Source organism: Ananas comosus, linkage group 1 (genome assembly GCF_001540865.1).
Source record: "Ananas comosus cultivar F153 linkage group 1, ASM154086v1, whole genome shotgun sequence".
Classification (NCBI taxonomy): Eukaryota; Viridiplantae; Streptophyta; class Magnoliopsida; order Poales; family Bromeliaceae; genus Ananas; species Ananas comosus.
The window spans coordinates 11,999,715-12,019,335 of record NC_033621.1 but is presented as its reverse complement, the minus strand read 5'-3'; the positions used below and the strand labels follow the sequence as shown (position 1 = coordinate 12,019,335).

General features: G+C 37.6%; 3 protein-coding genes across 15 annotated transcripts; 1 reads left to right on the top strand and 2 right to left on the bottom strand.

Annotated features, from left to right (window-relative positions):
• On the bottom strand, nt 162-3,499 carry LOC109722451. The gene is made up of 6 exons (XM_020250519.1): nt 3,359-3,499; nt 2,556-2,929; nt 1,286-2,412; nt 1,024-1,135; nt 777-867; nt 162-535 (listed from the first exon to the last, which is right to left on the bottom strand). Exons 2-4 carry the CDS (start codon nt 2,893-2,895, stop codon nt 1,064-1,066), a joined length of 1,539 nt encoding a protein of 512 aa, XP_020106108.1. The 5' UTR covers nt 2,896-2,929; nt 3,359-3,499; the 3' UTR covers nt 162-535; nt 777-867; nt 1,024-1,063.
• On the top strand, nt 3,875-10,942 carry LOC109715925 (calcium sensing receptor, chloroplastic). Of its 11 annotated transcripts, none has more exons than XM_020241206.1 (15): nt 3,875-3,967; nt 4,058-4,222; nt 5,237-6,184; nt 6,273-6,373; nt 6,468-6,582; nt 7,057-7,134; nt 7,391-7,516; nt 7,913-7,996; nt 8,121-8,219; nt 8,703-8,765; nt 9,000-9,030; nt 9,578-9,624; nt 9,719-9,749; nt 9,944-10,002; nt 10,458-10,595. In XM_020241206.1, the coding sequence occupies exons 2-14, from the start codon at nt 4,172-4,174 to the stop codon at nt 9,970-9,972; spliced, it is 1,803 nt and encodes a 600-aa protein (XP_020096795.1). In that variant the 5' UTR covers nt 3,875-3,967; nt 4,058-4,171; the 3' UTR covers nt 9,973-10,002; nt 10,458-10,595. The 11 variants fall into 11 exon arrangements, 8 of the variants coding, with proteins under 8 accessions (XP_020096795.1, XP_020096786.1, XP_020096769.1 ...); XM_020241197.1 differs by having other exon boundaries at nt 10,455-10,589; XR_002217801.1 differs by having other exon boundaries at nt 9,719-10,002; nt 10,458-10,547.
• On the bottom strand, nt 11,069-19,295 carry LOC109715903 (probable ion channel CASTOR). Of its 3 annotated transcripts, none has more exons than XM_020241144.1 (12): nt 19,236-19,295; nt 19,067-19,138; nt 17,848-18,453; nt 16,587-16,769; nt 16,395-16,454; nt 15,809-16,012; nt 14,982-15,230; nt 14,567-14,665; nt 13,487-13,681; nt 13,263-13,355; nt 12,267-12,533; nt 11,069-11,966 (listed from the first exon to the last, which is right to left on the bottom strand). In XM_020241144.1, the coding sequence occupies exons 1-12, from the start codon at nt 19,251-19,253 to the stop codon at nt 11,748-11,750; spliced, it is 2,265 nt and encodes a 754-aa protein (XP_020096733.1). In that variant the 5' UTR covers nt 19,254-19,295; the 3' UTR covers nt 11,069-11,747. The 3 variants fall into 3 exon arrangements, with proteins under 3 accessions (XP_020096733.1, XP_020096726.1, XP_020096743.1); XM_020241137.1 differs by lacking the exon at nt 14,567-14,665 and adding an exon at nt 14,418-14,516; XM_020241154.1 differs by lacking the exon at nt 14,567-14,665 and adding an exon at nt 14,418-14,516 and having other exon boundaries at nt 11,748-11,966; nt 16,395-16,439.

Below are 19,621 nucleotides of genomic sequence, written 5' to 3'. Positions count from 1 at the left end.
GATAATTGAACTAAATATTCTAAATTATTTTATTTTTGTGATTATATACAAGCAAACTAAAAATAACAACGAATACAAAATCTATCCAACAATAAGCAATTGCATAAAATTTTGAGTTTATGTATACCACACCAAGGCCAAAATCAGTTTACCTCCAAAAATAAATATACAAATAAACAACACTACTGTACAAACTTATGATCATTGTTGTAAAAAAGCTTTCGAATTCAGATCCATCTCAAGTGCAATGTTACACCTATGCTCATACAATCGTTTATGAGTATGTAAAATAAATGAAAATTGTGATTACAAACATAATATAAGCTCGGTTTACGAGTTACAAATGGTTGGAAGATTAGGAGGTTTATTAGTGAATCTCCAACAAACACATTTGCTTCAATATCTGCAGCTCGAGTGGCAGGCGCCGCATGCGCCACAACTCATCTTTATCGATCAATTTAACCATTCTGAGCCAAATGTTAAATACCCTTCATTGTGCCACGATTGCGACCTCAGATCACGAAATCTCCAGAAACTGGAAAAGATGAAATAGAACTTGATCAATAACACATCAGTAACTGTTCATATACTTATTTTATCAATTATGAGAATATCATAAAGAGACTTGTCCTTAGTTGCATCAGTTTTTTATGTTTTATCTAATTCTGATGCAATTTTGCCTCATGAGAAAAAAATATATATGTATATATCAGTAGCAAGCAGTAAAATGGCAAATTTCAAAAATTTAAACTAAGAAATTTCTGAATGGTTCTGACCTTGAGAGTTTCGTATAGTAATCTTGCATATGAAATGTAGAAGTGGAGTTTTTTATACCATTTATGAACCCATTTCTCAAGTTCAATTGACCTGAAAAATAACCAAAGAAAGCAGATAAAACACAATAGATATCATTAGAAGGAAACAAGAACAAGGGAGAAAAGCAACAGATGATAGAGCCATGTATGTGCATGTTTTGTGTGCGTGCGCGCACTAGATGGTAGGGAAAGGAAGAAATACTCTTACCGCTGATAGTACGATGTATATTCTCCTTTTGGAATGCAAACTACCATTTGGAGCGAAGCCACTTTGCCCATGTTCTAAAGTAGTGCATGGAAAGATGCTCAGGTATGTCGGCCTGTTTGACATGCATGAATCCATCAGAAGTAGCAAAGAGAGGAAAATGAGAAATCAAACGTCCAACCGTCCACAGATACATTCAAATAAAAGAAATAATTAGAGTGACAAGAGAGTTTTGGCCATAGCTATAAATATATTAGAGACATACAATGTTCCATACGCAGGAAAAGTTGTCTGTTGAGAGCCGCCAACTCCTCGCCCCTGATTGCGAGCTTCTCCATCCATTCGAATTTTCAAAATCCATTAGATGATCCGGACTGCTTTCATCATGATTGCATTTCTTTCTCCTTCTCTTCTTGTCCCTTTTTCTCTTCTTGTGGCCTTTTCTCCCTAAATCCTCATCATCGGAACCTAAATCACATCCATTTGAGGGCCGATCTGAACTTACTAATGAAAAATCATCAACCACGTGAAATCCTATTCTGTTCTCAACAAACAAAGATTCACATGATTTTGAGGTCTCGCATTCTTTCGACAATTGATAGTAGAGAATCCACGATTGAAGCCCAATGTACTTGATTGCCTTGAGCTGCTTCATTTCTTCACATTCTTTCATGAAAGCCCGATGAGCAGCTTCACTGAAAGTCATCGAGCTTCTCAAAAGCTTTTCCACATTCTCCCTTTCTTCATCATGTTCTTCATCGCTGATAAGGCGTAACAGCTGTCTGCCCTTGGCAAGGGCAGCATTTAATAGGAGAACGTCATCGAGAGACGCTGAAAAGTTACTATTTGACAAAAGAATCTCAAGCCAACAACACGGGAACTTGAACTCTTTGCATTGCGAATTTGGCCTAATATAACTCCCAAGGGACTTCAAGAAAACGAGGAGCCTCCGTTCATCAAGGAGAATAAGGAGGTGTTGAGAAAGAGACGAGAATTGCTCCTCCGTCAAAAAATCTTCGATGACGTTCCATACATCTTCACTTTTCTCCTCGTACATCAATTGCACAAACTGATTGACAAAATATCTGGTATCGATTTGCAAAATCTCCCCATCTTTGACGGAATCAGCGAGCTCATCTGACGACCAAAAATCTGGCACATATTCAAGAAAGTTCTCCACCGTTCGAAGAACATCAAGGTCGTGAAAGTAATGCGGCTTCGTCGCAACAACTGCTGGCGACTGCCCGTGTTTTCCCTTCCACTCGAGCTCCTCCCAGCAAATGTCACGATTCACGAATGCAAACTGGGATATTGCTCTAGCACCCCTTTTATGTCCCGACTCACCAGCAGCAGCAAAATTATCGAACCATTGCATAATGCGCCGTGGGTTCCCTGCAGTTCACAAAAAATTGATCATACATCAATTTAAATTTCGAGGCTTCTATTTCAGACATACGTCACTGGTTTATAAGATTAAAACTAAGCCACCAGACAACAAAGTTCGTAAAATGAACTTCTGATAAGAGCAAACTTACCTTCAAAAAACTTCTCGAGCATGCGGCACCTCCTCGCGAATATAGGCCCAACCTTTTCCGGTCTCTTCTCAAAAATCATTTGCAGTAATTGAACGGCAACATCTTGTTTCGAAACGTTCGACTTCACAAAGTCGACAAACAGGTCGCGCTGATCACACGGAGTGATAGAATGGACGGCCGAGATCGTATTGCACAGCCACAAGCGAGCCTCGTACCGGCCACCAGAATTTATTACCGACCAGATAATGGATTCTACTTTCTTTAGAAGAGAGATTCTCTCTTTCGCAGCATCCAAGTCGCCACAATCAGTAGCTTGTTTGTGCAGGAACAAAAGAACCATCTTTTGTATTAAAACTCTCAACTTTTTCACACCTCTGCAATTTTGAACAAAGAGAAAATAGCATAAGCATTAAGAGCATAGTAATGAACTCAAAATATAGGCTACTATGAATAAAGCAAAGTTTAAAAACCAATTTTGCTTGAATTATTGAGTGAAACTAGGGTTTTTCTCACAGTAATCGCTCAATAAAACAAGAAAAATTTGATGAAGCGACAAGGATACAGAGAGAAAAAGATGCTATTCAGAGACAATAACTAATTATTCGGTGCCCTAGCGACTCAAAAATAACACTTCCTAGCAAATTTTTCGCCCAATTCTACAGAAATAATAACAAATTAGAGATCCAGGAAAAAAAAATGGTAAATAATTAGACAAATTTGTGAGTATATGCTTGATGCCCTACGATTCAATTAGCAGGCATATAAATTGCAAGAAAAAAAATGATAGTTGGGGTGAAGAGTACCTCAAATTCTCCAAAGTAACAAAGAGAGATCACACTCCGTATATATATAGAGAAAAATAGAAGAAAAAAAACGAAAAAACGGGGGAAAAAGAGAAAAATCTCGATCGCGGTCGTGGGGGATGCGAACACGAATCGATCGATCGATCGATCAAGGGTTTAAGAATAAAAGATCCGAATCCGATCATTGTATTAGGTATCGTGCCCGGATCCGAATCCGCTTCACAGCTTAAAATGCCTAGAAATTGCATTTTGCCCCCTAAACTAAACTCATTTTGAAAACATACCCCTCTACTATGCTCCTTTCCGAGATGGCCCTCCAACTATAGCAATAACAAAACGTAGCGTTTAGGGACTAAATTCGCAAAACTAAAAAGGTGAAGGGGTCTCCTGGGCTAAGGAGCACATGTGGCGGGGAAGAGCTCATTAGCGGGCTCTCGGAGCCACACGATCCGGTGCGTGATCACAACCGCAAAATCCGGATCGTACTTGCCGCTCCCGGGAATCCGTAGCCAATCAAACGGATAATAATAATAATAATAATATAAATAATAATAATCCCCTTTCTCTCACTCCAAAACCATACTCCCATTCCCTCTCCCAAGCAAAAAGGTTTCCTTTTTTTTCCATTTTATTTTAATCAGGGACTCGAATTTCAAACACCCGTCTGATTTTTTGTTGTTTTGTTTTTGTTGGTTCCAGTGATCGATCGAGGAGTTTTTTTTTCCCCTTTTTTTTGGGTCTTTTTTAGAGGTGAAATGATGGGGATTTGATTGTGTAATTTATTTGGTTAGTGCCAAAAAAAAAAAAAAAAAAATGTTGCCCGTGAGCTCTGCCGCATTGAACTGCTCCTCTTCCCTTTCTCCGGTAATTTTTTCTTCTCTTTTCCTTTTTTTTCTTATTATTTAATTTAATTATATGTGGAGTGATATAAATTTTAATGTTCAGGATATTAGTCGCAAATTGGATATAAATTAGAATCCTGATGTTTATATATAATGTGAGGAATTAGCCCTAGATATGGATATATATAACATGTATACATAACGTGGTATCAGAATCAGTCCTAAGCCCCCTCTGTTCGAATAGGTCCTTAAATCAATTCTTAAAATCTGTGATTTGACGGGATGAATTTATGGCCTCAGTGCAAGTGACTTGGTTCACTCGATCGTCGCCGTGCAGGTGAGCTGGGGTGTTAAGACTGTTCCTGAACCAAATTTTATTAGATTAGTTTTCGGTTTTAATAACAATGAGCATCGAACAAACTAAACTAAAAACATAAGCATTCATGATTCTCTATGAATTTGATGCTGTTCATAATAGTTCTATGTAAGGATTTAAGTGTCGTAGCACAGAGTCATGTTGGAAACTTACCGGCACGGTATGGCATAATGCATGCCGGGCCGTGCTGATGTGTGCCGGTCACAAAATATTCATATGTGCTGACACATAATAGCATGAAATATTTAATTTATTTAGCAACAAAATATTATAACTATTTATTATGTATTTTTGTCAAATCTTTTAAATTTTATTAAGAAAATTACTTACTAATTTAAAAAATAGAGGGTTTTGAGCTGTACAATTAGCATGGGGGTTGTATCGTGCCGATATCTTATTGGCACGATACGGCACAGTAGATACTGCCCGTACCGATGGCCCTTAAATTCTTGGTTCTATGTAGATTTTCTAATAGGAAAGCTTAAAACCATACACCTTATTTCAAAGAAAAAGAAAAAAAAAAGAAAAAGATGTTGGAGTGAGATTTTTTTTTTGGACTCTGGTAGATTGCTGAAGTTTAGGACTGTAGTTGATTGCAGCATTGCAACATTTTTTACAAAACAAAACTACTTGGTTCTCATTTGCAACTTTTGTTGTTAGGGAACGAAAGCTTTTTATTCGCTGCGGAAAACAGTAGAGGATCGATCGACCATTGAGGAGAGGCACTTCCTTTGTATGCAAGATGGGACACATATGAATGATTTATCTTTCAGAGCTCATTCTTCCAAATCGATGCAATCAATTATCACAGATATACCCAACAAGTCAGGCTCCTCGGATTCCTCAATATTCTCGCCTTACCCGAATGATTTTGATGATATAGTACGTGTATTTCCTAAAGAGTACTTTAACGGTGAACCAGATATATCTTGCAACTCAGCAAGGGAAGTGACAAATTTGGATCGACCATCCATGGCCCTCCCTGGTGGGGATGATCGTGTAAATATACCTGACTTTCCTGATCAAAGTGCAAGCGCGGCTCTCGAGTCCGCATCTTCTGATTCTTTGTTGACCACCAATGTGGGAGAAAGTACTCTTTCTGAGAGTTCAATTCCAATTTCTGATACAGTTGAGGGGACTACTAAAGGAATAGTAAATGTGAAAGAAAGCGTTGGAAGTTCGGTATCACAAATTTTTGAATCTGTCGACACATCAATAAATCGAGCACAAGATGCTTTGAAGAGCACGTATGATTCGCTGACATCATCAGTTTCTGATGCAGTTAAAAGTGTGACAAAATCAGTTGATAATGTAGCTAGTGATTTGTTTTCTTCTGTTGATATATCCAAGAAGCAAGCAGGTGGTCAATTAGCCGGCTTGTCAAGTGCGTTAAAGGAAAATGTGTATGGAGCAGGTGCTGTAGCTGTTGACGTTCTTAGACGGGCAATTATTAGTTTTGAGGAATCTTTGGGAAAGGCAGCTACTTTTGTGGTATATTCTTACGGAGCAGCAAAGTCATCGCTTCCACCAAATGTTAGGGATGCATTAAACTTATCTGAAGATAAAGCTTCACAAATTTTGAGTCCTGTTGGAGATTCTTTTCAACAGGTATATTGACACCCTTGTGGATGCGCTCAGTTTAAAATGTTTCTGGTCTTATGCCCAAAAGAAAACTGTTGCGCCTACCGTTATGCAGGTATATGTCATCATTGAGGGATTTGAAAAGAATCTTGGTTTGGACCCAAATGATCCAATTGTCCAATTCGCACTTTTGCTAGGAAGTTCAGCTACTATAGGGTAAATTTATATGCCGTTTTATCCTAACCATGTTGTTTACTAATTAGTAAACTCGATAAATTATCACGTTTTCCGATCTATTTTGCCTTTTCAGGACATTTTACTGGGTGCTTATTTATGGTGGCTATTCTGGTGACTTGGCTCCTGAAGAAACATTTGAGCTGCTGAAAAATGACCAGAATGCCGTACTTGTTGATGTTCGGCCTGAGGCAAGAGATTGTAAATTTCATCAGCTTTTCTTTTGTTTTTGTTGTTTTCTCCCCCTGTAGTAGTTCAAAGTTCCCTAGATTTTTCTTCCAACCTTCTTACTCTCTATGTCTAGTCTCACCATTTGCATTCTATTTCATGACCAGGAGAAAACAACTGAAGTAATTATCGATGTCGCTGCATTCCTTATATTTCTTTTCTGATGGTTGCTATGTTGTTTTACGTTACTTGTTAACAAGCTTGGTATCAATTATTCTTTGGGTTGACAAAACAATAACACCGGTAGCACAATCTAAATCATTAAGTGGTCCTTTGCCTAATGTTATTCATATGAAAGTGTCGATTGTAAGCTAATCCTGCTTGCAAATACTGTAGCTTTGAAAATAAGAACATGTACTACTGCAATTTTAATTCATAGATAGAACATCTAAGTGAATTCAGCTAGCCCTGTTGATGGTTGTGTTATATTTATGCAGAAATTGAGGGAAAGAGATGGTGTTCCCGCCCTTCGTCGTGGAGCCAGGTCTAAATATGCCAGTGTGACTCTTCCTGAGGTTCATTACTCGCCTTGCAGCTATTGATGCATGTGAATGCTAAAATCTCTTTCTACTAACTTGTGAAAGGGGTACTCTCGATAACTTAAACTTGACGATTTTATCAAATTCTTCTAATTTCCAGGACTCCAGTAAAAAGTTATTTTGATCTTGTAGTTTTGTGAGAACTGGTAGTAAATGTGATTTATGAGCCTGTTCCTGTTGCCTTTGCCTTTATAGTTCCACCCTTCTAAAATGGTCTCATGTTCATCTTCAGATTGATGGTTCGCTGAAAAAAATGCTGAAGAGTGGAAGAGATGTAGAGAATGCCTTGATTGCCGTTGTCATCCGCAATTTGAAAATTGTCAAAGTACGAACTAGAATTTTGCCTGTCAATATTCCGGTAAAAACATACATACCTAGGTTGAATAAGTGCGCATTTTGAATAGCATACTTGCATTCAGAAAATTGTGATTTTTACTATCTAAGCTGCTGTACTTTTAGAACCTAGCAACTTTTATCGGAGATTCTAAAAAATTTAATCAAGCAACAGAATATTCTGTGTAGTTGTAGACACAGAGTATTCTGTCCAAAAAGTTAAAAGTACCGTTAAATTCAGGCAGACAGGTATTGAAATAAAACAAACTATAAGGCTAGGTAGTAATGTTATTTTGAAGTTCAGGGATGCATTTCAAATTGTGCTATATTTTGAGAGAGGTCTATTGGCTTTTACCGATATTTTAAATGCATGATCTATGGTCTGGCTTCATGGAGCTGATTGCTAACAATACATATCTAGGAAGACTCAAAGGTCATCATTATGGACGCGAATGGCACTCAGTCTAAAGCCATTGCGAGATCCTTAAAGAGACTCGGTGTGAAGGCAAAGTATCAAACCCTCTAGTTTGTAATATGCTGCAGTTTTTTCCCTTTCTTTTGAGATATATATATATATAAACTCTGTATATGTATTCTTTTCCACCTAACATTGAATATTTGGCTGACAGAGACCTTATTTGGTTAAAGGTGGTTTCGAATCATGGGCGAAGAAGAGTCTCCGGATCAAGGAACTCCAACCTGAGACTGCTTTGACAGTTTTGAGTGAGGTAATTATTAATATGGAAATTATCCGCAATTACATTGTAAATATATATATATTTTTATATTAGTTTTTATGTTTTTGTAGTGTGCAATCTAACTTTAGAAACTTTCTCATTTCCTCTGCACATGAGACCTGTACACAAATAGGGCTACGAGAACTAATGTCATCTATCAATCATGCTCCGTATAAATATACATATTAATGCGTTCATAATGGATTGCTTGCGAAGAATATTCTATCTCATTTTAAAATCCATTTCCTCTTTTAAAATATAAAGTAATTATAAACCTTTATGCTCATGGTTGGAATATTTGGAGACGTGATGTCGTGGCTTTTATTATATGTTATATTTTATTTCTCAGAATTCTTAAACCTTGGTTACTATTCCCCATTGTTCCTGAACGGTGCAATATTCCCATTTTCTTTTGCAGTAATTCTGTTACATCTCGACTTGAGTTTTTCACATAATTACTTTGAAATCATTCAGGAAGCAGAGGCAATTCTTGAGGTTATTAAGCCGACCCCGACCCTTGTTATTGGATATGCTTTGGTATGGTTCCTCCTCTTTGTAATACATCATCTATATAATAATCCACATTAAGTCCATTTATTCTACCATTGGATTGGTAACTTACTTTTCCATATAAATATTTGCTTTGGATAAAATCAGATCCAGTAGTTAATAGATACTTGTGCCATGACATGTCAATTTTTTTTTTTTATTTAAAATCCTGTGGATATTTCTAGTTCAAGTAGATCACTGTTTTTGGGTGCTTATGTGCAGGGCATATCTGCAGCTATATATGCTTTATTAGGTGAGCACGCTCTGCATTCCGTCACAAAAAATTGCAAGCATAATTAAAGGAGGTCTAAGATGCTTTAATTCATTTCAGTTCATTAAGCTTCAGTTGTTAGTAAATGTTCAATATAAAAACATAAAAACACCGTTCTCTATAGGAGAACAATAGTTGTTTCACATAATTTCACAGTAAATATTGGTGGACGAAGATATTAAAGGTTATTGTAGTCATAACTGATTAATATGTCTCCAGCTGATTTATTTTTAAAAGATTGTGGAAAGTCCCCAACTCCATGTGTTATTACTTGGTAGTACTTAAGCATACCTATGTAGTAAACCATATTCACAGAGAAGGCTTTGTTTCTTGGAACTGATCAGTCATCATCATCTAGATTTAGTTTGTCGTGTTGCCTAGTACATGTTGCTAGGTCACGGTTAGCTTTGTTAGAATATTTTGCAAGGAAACCCTTTTACGGGAGAGTATTTAACTGGGGAGGCTGATATAGGGTTCAGTTCCATTTTTAATGTTGATTTCTTAATCTAAGCTAATAATTTGACTGCAGAATGGGAGAAGACGCTGCAAGTGATTGGTCTTGTGGGCCTTGGGCAGGTATGTAGAAAACAAATGAAAGTTGAATCAAGAAATTTTGCTATTTTACAGACTTGTATTGTTTCCTAAAAATTGGTTCGATTCATTGATTCAGACAAACTATCGACAAAGAAAGAGATATTCTGGTAAAAAGAAACATGATGCTTTTGGGTACCTGAAATTTTGCGTTTTTGTTATTTTTCTGTCTAAAGCGGTATCTCCCATTCCTATACCATCAACAAGTAGAATAACCAGATACGGTGATGCATCCTACTTTTTTGAGCATTTCGTTTCAGTTATCACCATTTACTAATGGATAATATTATTGGATATTTGCTAGACTCTATATCGACGTGTTGCTTCGTATGAGGATTCTGAAGATCTAAAACAGGATGTGAGGTAATTTGTTTTTCTACTACTTTTCCCGTTTCTTTGATGTCTTCTGTGCCCAATGATCAAGCTTGCAATTATAGTGGTGAACCATCATTCAGTAGAATCTGATTCGTCTTGTTGGCATTATAGGCTTCACATCAACAACATTATTATTATGATCCTAATGTAAAATTAAAATAAAAGGCACGACGATCTACAAGCCTACAACTAGCTCTAATTATAATATATTTCATCGATGAGTTCTTTTTCCATTTGGCCTGTTTTTTTGCATATATACCTTTGTGAACATGCAAATTTGTGCAAATGCTTCTACGAAGTTGTTTATTTGCTCGCGCTATCTTATTTTTCAAAAAAAGAAAAAGAAAAAAGGATTTTCTTATATACTCTTGGTAAGTGCATGAATTCAAATGAGAAAGTAGTCTGCAAGGGCACAAACTCCTTTTCCCTCTCCTTTCCAGCAGGTTGCTGCTTACGCCGGTAACGTTGGGCGCCCAAGCATTTTCATGGGTGGTGAGAAAACTAGAACCGAACAACATTGGTCTGCCGACCTCACCCTCAACAACAGCTGTTCAAGATCGGGTCCTGCAGGCAGCTGCAAAGCACGAATCTCAACCGTCTGATGATGACGGAAACCAAGCGTCCGGCCCAGCAACTGAGAACCTAGTCTCCAAAGCATGAAACCGAGGATCAGGCATTTGTATATTGGCATCATTGACACCTCCCCTAATCTCCGCGGTGCCTCTGATTCTTTGTTGTTTAAGTGTTAATATTCGATGTGATATTCTACATTACAGGGAGACACAGACACCATACCCCAGAAGCTGGGCTTCTGCTTTTGCTTCTGCTTTTATCTTGCTTTTCCAGTTCTTTTAAAGTCACTAGTTTAACTCTCCATGTGTAATTAAAACACTTACTGATACAGGAAAAGCTTTTCATTCTTGAGTAACATACTTGCAATCAGGTCTGCCAGGGAAAAGCATCCCTCAGTATGCTCTTGAAATTGATGAAAAATAATAAAACTGGGAGAATCAAGTGCGTAAATCTGAAATCATATAAATTGATTCACTTCAGAAACAAGCATAAGCATTTAGTAGTATGATCATTCGAGCAGATTTACGAACTGAATTTGCATTTACAATGAAAATTTTGTAGGCTTTCACATGAATCTCATCAGATCCTAAATCTCTTCTCGAAAAAAAAATTACAGAGCCTTTTGAACTATCCGCAATTCTTCTTTTCTTTTTTTCTTTTGCGGGGTTGGGGTCATTCAAAGATATACCCCTCTGAGTAACACTATACTTCCCCTTGAACTCTCGAGCAATATAGTACATTTAATCTATATATCTAACACAAAAGGGAAGAATTTTACACATTTATTGAGACATTTCATCTCAATATTATTCATTTGTAGATCGATATGCTGAATAAAGCTCTACATTTTATGCTTCAGTATAACAAACTCATGTTGGCCAACTATTTCCTCAGCTCTCGATAGGAGCTGCTGAGATGTTTGACGTTCGACGATGATTCGGGCCAATAGTCTACTTGGTCTTTTTACCCCCGTCACTATATATGCTGTTGTTTTCGCCCATAAAGCTCTGACGCATTTTTGCCATTTAAAATGTAATTGTTTTTGGTAAACATTTCAATCAGTCATCAGTTGCTACCTCAATGCTTCTTCTGGTTCGAAACCTTCGCTTTATTCTCTTCTTCGTTAAAGTCCATTCTCATTCATAGGCTATCCAATGAAGTCATTCCTTCTCAGCTATGACTACAAAGACATCCTTAGACGACCACTTTCTCCTCGTATCTTTGTTTGGTGGGTTCATAATCGCACGCTCAGCATTTTCGAGACGATACCCGATTACGATTTCTTTCCTTTGTCTAGCACGTAGAATTATCTCATAGAAATTCATCTCTTCCTCTTCTCGAAGGTAGAGATCAGCTGGTCGTATCTGCATCTCATTTCCCTGGTGATTCAGAAGTGGTTAGTTCTGGAGATCCAAGTTAGGTTCATCCAAGAAATAATTCAACCAAATGAATTAAATGACAAATAAAGCGATTATATCCAATTGACATCAGTAAAGCATCTTGGTTAAGTAATAGAAGAACAGGACAACTTTTGAGAACGCATGAATACAAACGAAATCATTAGGCAAAGAATATGCCAAAGTTGCAGCTCCCTACCATTCAACTTTTTGTTATCACAAAAGATGGCGCGCACACACAAAAAACTAAAAGCTGGTTACCTAGCAATAAAATAGCCGTACCTCTTCCGCAAAGAGCTCTTCTAAGACATCATTTATCTGGCGGTCTTCTGCAACCATTGCCAAGGCCATGCTTACCAGTTCATTTGATAGTACATAGTCGCTGATCTTTGACATGGACAATAAATTTTTCGTCCTAGGATCTAGAATTTCACTAATTATGACAGATTTATCAGATGCTTGCTGCATTTCCCCAATCCAAGAACCCTGGGAGAAGCTTCCTCTATGAACTTGTGAGACCATGGTTACTTCATATGGCAGTCGCTTCGCCTGCATTTAAGGTTTTAGGGTAACTTAGCTTCATCAACACCAAATAATTTAGCCAACACTCAAAGGCATGCAGAGTGTAGTATTTACGCAAAAAACAAGCATATGCTTTAAGATGACCCAAAAAAAATAAACTGGTTCAAGTACAACAAATCCATATTCTTTGATCAGCAATTCTCTAAAATTCATCACGTTAACTCTCTAGGAGCCCTAAAATAAGATTTTCTCTATCGCTGTCTGGATGAGTAAATGATGTATACAGTTGATCTACTCAAGGATACTGCTAATTTCGGGGGAGGTGGATTAGCTACTAATAGGTTATCCCAGAATCACCCAGTTTGACCGCAACGACTAACTCTCTCGCTAGAATAAGGGGAATAACTTCAGCTGTGCCCCGGAAATCCCCAAACCAAAAAGAATCTAATACATGTTAACTTTGACTGCTCGAATCGGCTGCAAATGCCCATTGTATGGAGACAGGAGAGTGGGAAGGGAAGGGCTAATTAGTATAGAGGATCCTTGAATTTTATTAAGAGACAAAAAGATAACGCATTGACCATCAAACAGAATAAATTACAACTCCACTAATCACAATAACATCTTTATGCAAAGAATAAGCAGCATTTTGTTGTTTCCTATGTAATTGGATAAATAAAAATATTATAGCAAAAATAGCACAAGTAGGAATGTACACTAATTTGAACAGAAACAAAATAAATTATATAGATAAACCTGTATATCTCTGATGAGCAGTAAGGTTGCAAGAGACCTTGAATCGGCCTGAATTGCTGAGTCTTCAACCGACTCATCGGCCAAAATCAAAATCTGCATACATTTGTCACAAGTGAATGGAAACCAATATACGGTGCATCTGTAATGCAAGAAGTAAGCTATGTTTCAAAAGAGAGATTCCAACAGCTCAGCGAGTTAAATGATTTGAAAGTTCAAGGTCTTACAGAATTGAATGATTCAAGAGGCAAGCTTTCCAGGTGCCGGCGGATGACAGCATTCCCCTCACGATTGACCAAAGTTATATTCTCTAGGCGACTGAAATCCAGACCTCCGTCTGCAAGCTTTTTGTCCCTCTCATTCTCAGGTACATCATTAAACATCCATAACTCTGATCCCGGTGCTAGAAAAGCATCCAACACCTGAATTTAGGACTAAATTATTCCAGATTTTTCTCAGATGGACTCCAAAGAGATATGGAAGAGAAAAAATAAATAAATAAACCAAGCTCTAACCCAAAGTCCATATGAATTTAGCAGAGAAAGTACAACAAATAAACCTAGTTTCTAACGCAAAGTCCATATGAATTTAGCAGCTAAATTCAAGTCGATATTTTGACTAGAATTGTTGTCTTGCAGGAACCATATGTTCGCTCTAAAGCAAAAGCACACTACTGAAATGCATTTCTGGTTCTATTGAAACCAGCAATCACGTTTGCTTAATGATCCATCAGTCATAGTGGCATGGTTTCCTGAAGATTTTCATAGACTTAAATGACTGCTATGTAAAGAAGTTCATAATAACAGACATAAAAATGGACCCACAAAAAAAAAGAAGCTATCTCAAAAAAATCATTCTGTACATAGCAGGAAGATTAATCAGCTATTGTATATTATCAAATAAACACCTTTGATATCCAAATCAGTAAATAAAGAAAAGTACACTGAATATCACAGTAGGCATAAAAACAACAGAAAAGTCCTGTATTGTGTAAGAAACTGCAAATATCTTAAATCAAGTTTATGAAATAGAAGAGCTTGTTTGAGAAACTGCCCATGATCCTAGATCAAATTTCTTCTCACAATCTCTAGACATCTGCAGACACAGAATTTTAAGTAAACGAGGAGGAAGTATCATTTTGGTTCCTAATAAAGTTACCATAATCATATCTTCCATATCTCTGCGCCAACCACAAAATAGTATTCTTTCAGGTGACTTTGGAACAACAAAATCTTTGGGCAGATAGCTTCTCTTGACCTGCAGAATTGATACAAAAATGGATTAGGGGCTTTGAACGAAGAACTTACCACTATCATATCATCAATATCCCGTCTCCATCCACAAAGTAGAATCTTCTGTGGCTGTCTTGGAGGCCGAATGATGTCAATATAAACTGCCTCTTTGACCTGAAGGATGAAATTGGTTTACACTTTCCATAAGTTCTAATTGCTGCAAATCCTAAGCATTTGCAGTTTCTGTGGGCTGACAAGTGACTAATCCAATGATAGGCTCCTATTGACCAGAAGCAAAAAGGCTTCTTTTTTTTTGTCTTTTCCTTCTCTCCATTCCATGCATGACGGTACTAACGAACAAAATCTCACAGAGGCAAGAAATCCAATATTTCATTGAACACAGGGTAATAAGGAGAAGAATTTCGGTACTGATCAAAATATTGTAATATTTTATTGTAATGACCTCATGGTATAAAGGAAAGAAAATCACCATAGGCAATGTTGTTGGGGCATAAGTATCATCATCTTCTGCAATCACCAGTATCTCATCACCCTCTTGTAGAACATAGGAATCATCTGGATTCAAAATGATCTTTCCTCCATAAGCTGCCACCTTTACACCGCAAGGAATAGCATCAGGAAAGCTGATTAGTACTTCTTCAAACAGCAATCCATCCAACTGTGGCCATCTTTTGATGTAAAATTCACAATTTTCAAACCCAAGAATATCTTCCCAAATCTGTTACAGAATAATTTAGATGCTTAGACTATGATGTATGGTAGTAAGTAACCAAACATGAAAAGCCAAGACATCTACATAGATGAAAAGCTCTGATAACCTTAAAATTAACATAGCTCATCATTCTGAAAGTAGGGACCTAATGCGACTCTGAAATTTAAGGACCAGCTATAACAATCATATTGCATGATTTATATGGGCTCACAAACATGAGAAAGGAGGAGCCAATAAGAACAAATAACCAGAACACCATTCTGTGTATAAAAATCTAGGAGAAATAGTGAATGACGATCTGTCAAAGAAGTATGGGGCATATTGACCGCTGCAAACTCTTCCTCATGGTAATCCTTTTTGACTACCAATTGATAAAAGTTCCGAGAAGCATGTAATGCTTTTCAATTTCATATCTATGGATAAACCACTCCAGAAATATTACTGCTTGAATTCATCATATATCATTTCATTTGAATATATTGATTATATTATTTCCGATTTAAGGTAAAATCCAGCTACAAAAGTACACAAAATCAATTTATGATACAGAAAGCAAAAAAATGAGTACATCAACAAAAGGAAACCTGAGCAAGACCAGGCTGACGAGCACACTGAATCATCAATCTACCAATCACATCATGTGCGACAACAGTTTCAACAAGATCCCCACCTACAAGCTTAACTAAGACCTCATTATCGAGATCACTGAGTTCTACAACTATATGTCCTCGTAGCCCTTCTTTGACTCCTGATAGGCTCAAAACAGTTCTTAACGCCCGAGCATCACTCTGCAATAAATCATGAAAGTTTTAAAAATATACCCCTCCAAATGATTCATTTACCTATATATACATATCACTGCAAAATATTAATTTTCCTATATTCCCTTCATAAATATAAACTTTTTATATATATATACTCTTGTACTTACAAAAGTCTTTTTTAGAAAACTAAGCCTAATACAAAACCAACTTACCCCATGAATTCAATGATTCCTTACCTTAAACTAAAGGGTATATTTATAAATCCTCAGTTGACTAGGCACTGTGCGAATGAACAGAGGTATAGCAGTAAACTGATGATGTAAAGGTCCAAAATTATCTAACAATATACAAATATAGACATAGATCTACCAAAATATAAAAACTCTTTAGGTTCTGAAAAGAATACCTGATCTGCATTTCCATCTTCAGCTAACACCACGATCGCACGAGCCTTGGAAACAGAGACCTTTCATTGAGCAGCAGATTGAATAACAAAAAAACATATGCAGGGCAAAAAAAATAACAACATGATCCAGCAGAGAGGTATAGTGTCAAAAGAGATAATAAAATTTGGAAAATCAGAAAAATGGAAGCAGACCTTTTTCAGATCAGCAAGAATCAAAGGGCTTCCACTTCTGCATATTACAGATGTCCCCTTAAAGTCGAATTCCATTTTGGCAATATCTGATTCCATTTCCTCCTTGTCTCTCTCAGCCATCACTACCACGTTTCCACCACCCAAACTTTCATTGGCTATTGCAAGTTGATTCAGTAAAGATCCCTGTTTCCCACCAGAATAATTGATACTTAAAATGCATGCACCAGCCAATTTTTTTTTAAAAAAGCTCCTTTTACTTGTTGCATGCCTTACTATTGCAAAGAAATTTAGAAAGTTATTAAAAAGTTACTAGTAGTTCCATAAGAACAATAAGCTGCCTAGTTACCTTTCTGGAGGTTATGTATATAGTCAAATGAGCTTCTATGTGAAGAAAATTCCAAGCATAACAAGAAGTTTTTTAATAAATAATGATATAGCAATATTTAGTAAGAAGCATAGTAGAGAGAATCTGTGGGTCAATATGAACTCTCCATGACTGCAATACTTTAGTAGGAGAACCATAAAGTACAGTATGTGAAAAACACGACGAAAGCAATAACAAAAGTTAGAAGATCTGAAATCAACAAACATACTAGGACAAAATTACTTTCTGCTAAATAAGTGAGATATTTAACAGTTTACACAATAATGTTCGATATCAACAAAAATGTAAGGGCAAGAGCAAGCCTGATCCTATTTCTAACTGTCACTAAAAGCGAATTGCACGACTACAAAACAAAGATGAACATTACTTTAGACATTTCCTCTAAGCAGGTATTTCCAGTCCAACAGAAAGGATGTGATCAACCAATCTGTTCTGTTGCAGACAAGTCTGAGACAGCAGTTCCAGCTATTGGCCATCATTGCATCTAAATAACAAAGAAATGTGGCTCCACTGTATAGCCTCTTTTCTGTTATTTGTTACAAAAGCTTATTAATTTCAAACTAGGTCACCGATAAGTTGAAAGGTAGATCTAAGAAAATAATTAATGGATGCTACATTCAAATTTTATCAGGCATTATAATTTTCAGTTCCTATCTTGCCGATAAATAATCCGCTCTGTTTAAGAGAGACCAAACATAAAACTGAAGCAAATAAGATTATACATTCAAATCCCTCCAGTTTAGCACAACAAAAAGTAGCTAAAAGTTCAAACAGGAAATGAGATCAACGATTGAGTACTAGAAAATTCTTAGTAACAATTCTCAGAGAAACAAGAAAACTGCATGAAGAGTATAGAAACAATGAGTTTCAACATACCAACTTGTCGCTCCAACCGAGGATTAGTGTATGATCTTTCTCTATAACTTCACTTCTTCCCTTCCTCAAAGAATCAAATTTCTCAGAGATTGCATCAGAGACAAGCCCAAGCATCATCGCAAATATCAACATTCCACCAAAACTTATGGATACTGAAACTAACTTAGGACCAACACCAACAGAATTCGCATGATTACCAGAGTCAGCCACGTAAGTCCAAGACAGCCAGAGGCAGTCCGCGAAGCTATCATCAGTTACACCAAAGAGTGCCAAGCCGCCAACACATATCAGCAAGAAAGTTGCAAGTAGTAGAACCAATGGCTTGGAATAGGGATAGACTGATAAAAACACATCAACACGATATGCTAACTGCTTGTTGAGGGAGACTTCTTCAGAATCTGCTGATCTTCTTAATCTTGACACGCAATCAACATACCTCAGAAAAATTAGCGGGATGGACAATATAGCAAGTGAGAAAAACAATGCAGAATTCTTTAGACTTCGATTTGATATATGGCTGGTGTTGTCCGATACAGAGTCGCCAATATCCAAGGGACCATCTAAAAGACATGGTTTTAATCTTGTATTGGCAATAACAAGCCGGTCCTGCAAAAAACAGTAAGTATCTAGTAAAACTCTTTGGATACCAAAAAAAAAATAATAATAATACCATCACTTAGTGCCTTTTTAGCCAGGGCATAGAACAACTTATCTCATTTGGGAAACAGAAACTGCTACAGAATAGGCAGTTCTAACAAAAAGTCCAAAGAATTGCTATGGCAAGAATCGAAAATGAGTTTTTGGTCCCAAAAAGCAAAGGCTCTAATTAGAAGCTTCGGCTTTTACTAAACTATATCGGTGCTTCTTCAAACAACTCTGCCCAAACAGCACTTTTACATAAACTCCATTAGAACCAAACAAGCCCCATTCGCTTCAGCTCATACCGTGCAAGCAAGTCCCTTAACTGACATTCAGCTCACCACGCAAGCAAGTCCGTTAACTGACATTCAGCTCATACCGCGCAAGCAAGTCCGTTAACTGACATTCAGCTCATACCGCGCAAGCACGTCCCTTAACTGACATGGAATGTCTACAGACTCCTAACTGTAATAATCCTCCAAAGCAACATCACACATTTTAGAACACTAAATACAAATCACACTAAATTGTAAAGCGTTATAATTTCCAACGAAATTCACTACAAAGTTTAGAATTTGACCTGTAAATCCGTGACCTGGCTCTGCAAGGAGAAGTTTTTGTGAAGAAGAGAAGTGAAGCACGTAACAGCAAGCTGCGAACATTAAAATCCATTTGCAAAATAACAATTAAAAAAAAATCCCAAAAACAAGTAGAATTAGCATCCCAACAGTTGATAGAACTCCACCAACCGCAATCGAAACCGCCATCGGCCACCGGATCTTGCCTCCTCCTACACCTGATGGGATCCTCCCGCCGGCGCTCTCCCGGCCGTCGGATCTCGCCGCCTCGTCCTTTCTCGCGGCGGCGGCGGCGGGGCCGAAACCGATCCTACGCCGCACCCCGGCGTACCTGGGGTCTCTATAACCGATCGTCGTCGTCCTCGGCGGCGGCAGCGATAGAGACGAGGCGGCTCCGCCGCCTCCGGAGGAGGAGGCGGTCGGAGGCGGGCGCTGGGGACGGGGGTCGCGGAGGTAGGGTTTGGGGGACCTTCGGGTGGAGGGGAATGGAGAGGGGGAGGGGGAGGGGGAGTGTTTTCTAGGGTTTAGGGTCTTGGGGAGGAAGGGGGGAGGGGCGG